Below are 8,028 nucleotides of genomic sequence, written 5' to 3' on the forward strand. Positions count from 1 at the left end.
GATTCGTATGCTAATACATTACTAGGATAGAATATTCATACCAGCTAGAGGCGGCTGTCAAAACCACCACAATAACAGCCTAAAATACCGTATACAACAGTGAATATAATCAAGATGAGTTCTCAAGAAACTCCACAGTGAAATAAACCCTATACCTCTATAAAGAGGCTCAAGTAATGGAGAATATGTACTCAGAAGACACCAGCTGAGTTCTCATTGGAAAGCATAGAAGGAGGGAAACTGAGAGAAAATAACAGAAATAGATGGCACCAGCAAAAGAAACTGAATAATACATATGAACACATCTACATGAGGCATTACCCCCAGAAATAGAAAATATTTATAGAAAAAAAAAAAGGCAGAACCTGTAAAATTCTTGGGACCAGGACCAAAACATTGTCATTGTCTGAGGCAACTTTGTTCCATTTCAACATATTTACGAAATTTCAGTTAAAATAGCCAAATTGATCTCAAAGGCATGCAAGCAAAGACAGCAAGTAATTCAAGCAATGCTGATTACACACATACATAACCTAGTAATCAAAAGGCCACCCGCTGTAATTCATCTCATGATTCTCATGAGTGGTTGGAGGTGGGGGTGGTGGGGGTGGAGATGGATTGCTTGCGCTAGTTGGAACATACTCACGGGTGCTGCTACTGTTTGATGAACGAAAAGGCCACAGGAAAGAGAATGGATTCCTCCTGCTTGTATGCTGGTCACTACTTCCTCTCTCTCTTGAGTTGTTACTGGAACTTCTTCTGCTCACACTACTAGTGCTTTGTCTGTCACTTGAAGTACTCGAGCCTAACTCATGGCGACAAACAGGGCATGAGTTATGCTGGACCAACCATGGGACAATGCAATCGGAATGGTACATGTGATTGCAAGGCATTTGCCTAGCTTCAGTGCCCAACTCGAATTGATCTTTACAAACAGGGCAATGTGAATCAGTCTGGATATGTGCCCGAGTGATCTTGACTATGGGCATTGCATCAATTGCTGTTCGAGGGGCTGGTGGTGGCCCCTGCCTGTCAACCATTAGCTGCTCGATCAACTCTTGAAGGCCAGGCCCCACAAACAGATCACCATTATTTCCCCGGCTTAATCCAATTCCCGGGTTTCCATTGAAGAACATCTCAAACCCACCACTTCTAGGCATTGGCATCCTTCCGGGCATTTGCCCTTGAAAAATCAACCAAGGGCTACGATCAGCGTCTAAACCATATCTCCTCCTTTGCCCCATAAATGCATCCAAAGCTTCAATCAACCCTAACCTATGCTCGGGATTATTCCGGATCATCAAAGAGTCTAAAGCTTCCATAATTCCATGTAATTGATCTGGACCATCTCTCATTCCATATGGATGAGTCGTAGCCGTAGTATATCCACCAGGACCAGGGCCAGGACCAGGACCACCACCTAACTCCTCTAACTCTTGCACAAACCCTCCATCACAATAAGGGCAAATTGTGCCTCGGCTTCGAGGGCGAATTGGCTGCCTGCATTGATAACACCAGTGTGTATTTCCACCACTCGACATCGTAAAAACAATCCCTCTCCTTTCACTTCTTTCCCCTTGATCAAAATCTCCCCCCTCAAATATCCCCCAAATCTACTAACTTCAACAACCAAGAATCACCCTGCATCAAAATTTGTAACTCTAATGTTCAATCATACTTTTCAAACAAATTCATCACAACAAATTGCAAATTTTATCAGGAAGATGAAATTCACACTTCAGTTACAAATGTTACACCAAAGTCACCAAACAAAATCCCAAATACCCAATTCAATTTACAAACAATCACTTCATATTCAAACCAAATTTACCAATTCAATCATCCATAAAATCCCAAATTAAGAGTAAGATCTAAAATTGACCAAAATCACAAAATCAAAAGCAGATTCAAAGAACAAAATCAATCTAATCATGCAAATTAATAAATGCTCAAAACACAAAACCCACATCTAATTAACCCAATTATACAACAAGATGCTGACAAAAACATCAAGTTTAAAATTAAAGAACATAACTTTACATAAAACCCATTAATAATAACCAAAAATAAATCACTCCCAGATGAAAAAAATCCAAACCCATCAAAGAAAAATAAATAATGAAGAGAGAGAAAGAGTGATTTACCAGAGACAACCATGGAAACTGAAGTGACGAGAAGAGAGAGAGAAAGAGTGTTTTTTGCAAAATGTGTTTTTTTTAGAGAGAGAAAGAGAGGAATAAGAAATTCTAGAATCTGATAAGAGCCATTGGAAATTAATTTTGATAGATGATTGATGGGGTTGGTTGGGTGAAAACGCTAAAATGCGCTAGGGTGCGCACTACGCCTACCTTTAGGAAACGCTAATGATGAGGTCAGCGGTTTTGGAATGTGGAAATTATCGTGCCTTTGCCTTGTCTCGTGGGTTGACTTTGTTTTTTCCGCACACTTTTATTTTTGTTGATAAAATATTGACCTATAATGACTTTGGATAATTATTCGGAGTACTGTATTTTATTTCTTTTTAGTTTCTACATTTTTTTTTTATTTTAGAAATTGTATATTAGTTACAATACTTTTTATTTTTGATATTTCTTCTAATAGGGTCTCTCTTAGGATTGAACTGAACTGATTAGAGTTGAACTGAATAGAGATGAAATGAGAGAATGAAATTAGGAGCTAAAGTAAACTGAACTGAACCAATTGGAGCTGAATTGAATTGAACTGAACTCAAATTAAGCTGAAGTGAACAGACTCTTATTTTTCTCTCTATCTCTCTCTTAAAAAATTGTCTAACAGACCGTGAAAGTAAAAGTGTGGCAACTAAAAAAACATAGGAAGTATAAAAAAAATATGGGTTTAAAATGAATAGATTGTTTTTTGACGATTTTTATCAACTTTTTTTTTTTTTTTTTTTTTTTGAGTTTACCATTTGTAATGTTTTTTGTTAATTGATATGAATAATTTTTATTTTCAAATTCAAAAGGTGTAATTGTGTAAACAATAACTATTTCTTATTTTTTCTTTCAAAAAAAAAACATTATTTCTTATTTTTAAATTCAAAGGGTGTAAATTGATTTTTATTAGTTGGAAGTATGAGCCAATAAACAAATAGTATTGACAATATTTATAAATAATAATGAAAAAAATCAGTGTAATCAATAATCTTATAACAAACTAAGCTTAGCTTGGTTTAATTACAATATATATTGGACAATTTTATCATACATTTATACATAGTTGTGTAGACGTCAAATCATAATCTAAGTAATCGTTATGAATCACTTACAATCAATATTGTGCAATCAATAATCTTCCACCTAAACTAAGCTTAGCTGTATTAAAAAGATATTAGACAATTTTATCTTACATTTATAATTTCATACTCATGTACACATCGAATCTTAATCTAAGAATCGTCATGACTTACTTATAGTCAATACCGTGTATAGCACTAATTTTTTTATGATAAATATTATTATAACACGTAACAACAATCAACTTGTACTTCTAATATTCTAAAACGCATTATTAATAAGAAAATCAATTTGAACTTGTCATTGATATTTACGAAATAAGAACCTCGTATATTGTTAATTATTGGCTTATTAAACTACATTTGAAAAGGTCAAAAGTCCAGGTCTTTTTCGTTACATAGTCCGCATTTTTTTAAAGACTTCACCCTTTGCATCATCACAATAGCGAAAAGAATGCCGTAGTCATGTTACTTTCATAAATGATAGCTTGGAAAAAACATGAAAAACACCGAATTTAGGTTCACCAACCCTGCAAACCCCGAAACGTAGGAGAACAAAATACCCCATACATACTTGCACTGGCCTCGGAACAAGCTTAATGACTGATATAATCTGCAGATTGGCAGCACATCGGTGCCCATAATACTAACAAAGAATCCGATTTGATAAAAACTGTTACCGTTAAAATAAATCTTGGAGTTTTACAGCCCCACTCATCCCTCGAACCATACACACCACCTATAAGACAATGCAACGAAAACAAAATCTTTAGAGACAAACTAAAGCATCCCAGATTAAGAACTACTAAAACCCGGAATAGAGCTATACTATGTAGTCCTCTTAAATCTTGTTGAAGGCGACAATATCACAGCTCTGGATGTATTCGTTTCTTGGCTCGGCTGTGAGGTAGTCTTCGATGAGGTTGTCGACGGAAACAAGGTCGTCAACAATAGTCATCATGATTGTCATCTTCTTAATACCGTAACCAACTGGGACCAATTTGGCTGCAGGAAAATCATGGGACATTTTACATTTAGCTCATCATATAAAAATGCAAAGTTGAAATTTGTAAAAGGTGAGAATGGAGACAGATAGGATCATACATGCTCCCCATGTGAGACCTTCCATCTGGACACTGCGAACAGCCTCTTCAAGCTTCTGCATGTCGGTTTCATCATCCCATGGCTTCACATCAAGAAGAATGGAAGATTTTCCACCTAATTACAAAGGTAGAACAGTCAGAGACAAAAAAGTTTCATGGGCTATAGAGCTGTTTCATGGGCTATAGAGCTGTTTCACATGAAAGGAATTCAGCAAGTCATGAAATGAATTCAGCAACAGTTATGTAGGACCGGTCATACTATACCTAAACGAGTGCATATCCATATGAAGAATTATTATCTCAGATTACACAAAGCACATATTAGTATATTACAATGAAATAAAAATTTCCCCATCTCCAAAGGAAAAGAAGACTATAGTTCTTCTGCTTTAGGATAAAAAATAACTGGAGAAGGGTATTACTTTGGCGATGGTTCATGCATAAGACCCATTATCCAGGTGTAACGCTCGAAATTCAACGCTTGACAAAAATGACAGAATCACATAATACTCTCTTTCACAATAAGATTCATTTGAAATTGAGATCACAGTGCTTTCAAATTATAAATATTATTATCTAAGATAACACCAAGCATATACAACAGTAAAATAAACAATTTCCCCATCTCCAAAGTAAAAGAGGACTATAGTTCTTCCGCTATAGCTATAATCTCTGGAGAAGGGTATTACTTTGGCGCTGGTTCATGCATAAGACCCATTTATCCAGGTGTAACGCTCGAAATTCAACGCTTGCAAACAATGATATAAAACATATAGTCTCTCTCTTCTGCAATTAGATTCAATTGATATCCGATCACAGTATTTCCATATTAAAAGATTGATGAATCAACCTCTGTGTTATGAAGCATTATCTACAGATTATTTCCAAATATATATGACATTAAAACAAACAATTTTCCCATCTCCAAAGGGAAAGACTATAGTACTTCCGTTATAGGATAAAAGTCTCTGGAGAAGGATATTACTTTAGCGTTAGTTCATGCATAGCACCCATTATCCAGGTGTAATGCTCGAAAATTTAACGCTGACAGAATGCACATAAGTTGTCTCTTCAGCAATTTCACTCAACCAACATTGAGATCACATAAGTTTCAGAATAATATCTTTGACTAGCTCACCCCACCCAAAGCAAAGAAAACTAAGAAAATTTAGGCATAATTCAAAACACAAATCTTACTTTCTTTCTTCTTTCCAGATGCCTTCTTAGCTGCCTCTCTCTCTTCTGCAGCCTTCTTCTCTTCCTCAGTCTCATCACCAAAGAGATCCATATCATCGTCATCATCTTCAGCAGTTGCTTCCTGCAAATTTACAGAAAAAAAATTGCATAAGAGAACCATATACTATCAAACAGTGACAGAAGGAGAAGAAAAATCATAGGCTGTATTTATAAAAAATAAATTGACATTGAGATCGCAGCGCTTTCAGATCATCTCATAAACAATATAAATTCAAATCATTTTTTTTTACTTTCTTCTATTACATATACTATTACTACAAAATCATATGTTCAATCTCATTCATATTGCTCATTTGTTATTATTTGAGTTCTATAAATCATAAAGGTCCTTTAATTAGAGACTAATTGAATATCACTGGATTTTGATGAGTAAAACAGTAAATTATACAAAGTTATTTGTTTTTGTCAACAGCCTTAGCAAGTGTAAGCAGTACCATTTCTAACCTTAGTACATCACAAGTTATAACCATCTTTGTATCAGAAGACAACTAAAGAAGCGCAATTAAATATAAGAACAAACCTTCTTTTCCTCAGCAGGAGCAGATGCAGCAGGAGCTCCCTGGGAAGCAAATCTCACACCGGCAGCTTGGCCAGGGAAACTGTCATCATAAAAAAATAATAAATGATCAGATGTTGAACCCACTCTTAAGAACAAAAAAAAATCTTGGAGAATTTCTATTCTAGAAGAAACAAACTGACAAAATAAAATTATCTCTACCGCAAAAAGATGGGCAAGCAGGGTAAACTTTCAGATTTACACCTCCCAACATAACAAGCCACTGACTACTTAAAACTTGTTAAATTTTGGATCTACCCATACATCCATACTACCTCCATGATTGAAATGTAAAACTCAAATTAGTGATGGATACTTGTCGGATAATAACCCAGTTCAGTTTAAGTGATCTCAAATCATATGTGTCCTATAAATCAAGAACTAAGAGAGTATAGATGCTTTAATATTGTGATGCATTTTCGTAACGGTTTGTTGACAGGAAAACCATTATAACACCTTGACATGGAAAAATCTAAAAAAAAAAAATCCTCATTTGACCATTTGTTTGTCAGATGAAACTCCAAAAAGCACATATAAGTAATAAACCTCTCAAGGATCTCTAGCTGCAGCAAATGATATACGACTTCTAATGATCTAGACAATAAATCCCAACCAAAGACAACAAAATAAGCTCTAATTGTTGGTTAAATAACTCAAGGACCATCTCCTATTTTCTGTGCATGGATAAAAATTGAATATTTAAATCATCATTCAAGAGCAGCAACTCTTAGTTATCTTTAATTACTACACGACCTAATGCAGTAACCTTATAGGCACTTGTAAATCTTAGGCCTAAACCAAACTTAGATTGCTGCTGTTAAACAGCTTCCACACATCCAGGTTTTATCATCACCGATAAGTGGTTGACAATTCCTAAAGCTAAATGTGAATTAGGAAAGATTGGGAAGTGGTGAAAATCAGTCACAAACCTTGCGGCGAGCTGTTGGGAAACGCTCTCGTACCACTTGCTTGCATTTGGGAAAGAATCACTTGGCTTCTCCAATACTGCAGAGTACACCTTGATGTCATCCTTGGTCAGCTCATCCCTTTACAATAGTAATGAAGCTTACAAACATAAGTCCAATGAATAGAAAAAAAATAAGGGCAGTACTCTTCCAATCCAAAATATAATCGGGTTTCAGTAAATTTTGACACATATTAAGGATCTAATTAAATTATACTATCAATCAACAATGTTATATTGCTTACACACAATGACATACAATGATATTATGTTGCATTAACTTATACAATAATATATTATGGATCCAATTGAATTAGCAAAAATCCACAAAAATCAAAACGGTTTCAAAAGTTGGCATCTTTTAATCAACAGAATGTCAATAAATCAACAATGTAAACGCATGGAAATCTTTCAATGGAACCCATCGCAATTTCTAAGTCACTTTAAATTTTCAACAATCGTCACACAAAAAATCACATTGTAAAACATTAATTCAACATTACCATATAATTTTACACAAGTTCAATCATCATCAGTTACATTCAACAAAGTTCAAATCGAAGCGGCAAATAAATCAATTGAAATCGATAAACAAGCATATCAATCAGATTGTTACTAATTCAATACAATTCAGCTACAAAATCAATAACAGTGCTACAAATCAAAAAAATTAAACAATAATAAAATTGGATCAAAAATTGAGGAAATTAAAATCTGGAAAAAATTACCCAGAAACGTAGGATTTGCCAGAAAGGTGATCTTCGAGAGATTTGAGACCAGTCTCAGTGTGCAAATCCTTGAAAACTGCCATTATTAAGGATGAAATTTGAGGAGAGAGAAGAACAGAGATGAGTTCGAGAGAGTTAAAGAAGAGAGTGAGGCGGAGAGAAAAGGA

General features: G+C 34.9%; 1 protein-coding gene and 1 pseudogene across 2 annotated transcripts; both read right to left on the reverse strand.

Annotated features, from left to right (window-relative positions):
- Window positions 1-306: 306 nt before the first annotated feature.
- On the reverse strand, window positions 307-2,299 carry LOC145574247 (putative E3 ubiquitin-protein ligase RHC1A pseudogene; annotated as a pseudogene). The gene is made up of 2 exons (XR_014098029.1): window positions 2,145-2,299; window positions 307-1,641 (listed from the first exon to the last, which is right to left on the reverse strand). The product of XR_014098029.1 is annotated as a putative E3 ubiquitin-protein ligase RHC1A pseudogene (transcript).
- A 1,598-nt stretch (window positions 2,300-3,897) lies between these two features.
- On the reverse strand, window positions 3,898-8,028 carry LOC145574248 (elongation factor 1-beta 2-like). The gene is made up of 6 exons (XM_081631995.1): window positions 7,862-8,028; window positions 7,099-7,215; window positions 6,134-6,212; window positions 5,554-5,674; window positions 4,358-4,471; window positions 3,898-4,258 (listed from the first exon to the last, which is right to left on the reverse strand). Exons 1-6 carry the CDS (start codon window positions 7,942-7,944, stop codon window positions 4,095-4,097), a joined length of 678 nt encoding a protein of 225 aa, XP_081488121.1. The 5' UTR covers window positions 7,945-8,028; the 3' UTR covers window positions 3,898-4,094.

Source organism: Chenopodium album, chromosome 13 (genome assembly GCF_948465745.1).
Source record: "Chenopodium album chromosome 13, dcCheAlbu1.1, whole genome shotgun sequence".
NCBI lineage: Eukaryota > Viridiplantae > Streptophyta > Magnoliopsida > Caryophyllales > Amaranthaceae > Chenopodium > Chenopodium album.

Coding starts and splice junctions, on each gene's coding strand:
- LOC145574248 (XM_081631995.1), bottom strand. CDS start 7,944: ATGGCAGTTTTCAAGGATTTGCACACTGAGACTGGTCTCAAATCTCTC. Junction 7,216..7,861: donor GGCAAATCCTACGTTTCTGG/GTAATTTTTTCC, acceptor ACTATTGTAAAG/GGATGAGCTGACCAAGGATG. Junction 4,259..4,357: donor AGGTCTCACATGGGGAGCAT/GTATGATCCTAT, acceptor ATTTTCCTGCAG/CCAAATTGGTCCCAGTTGGT.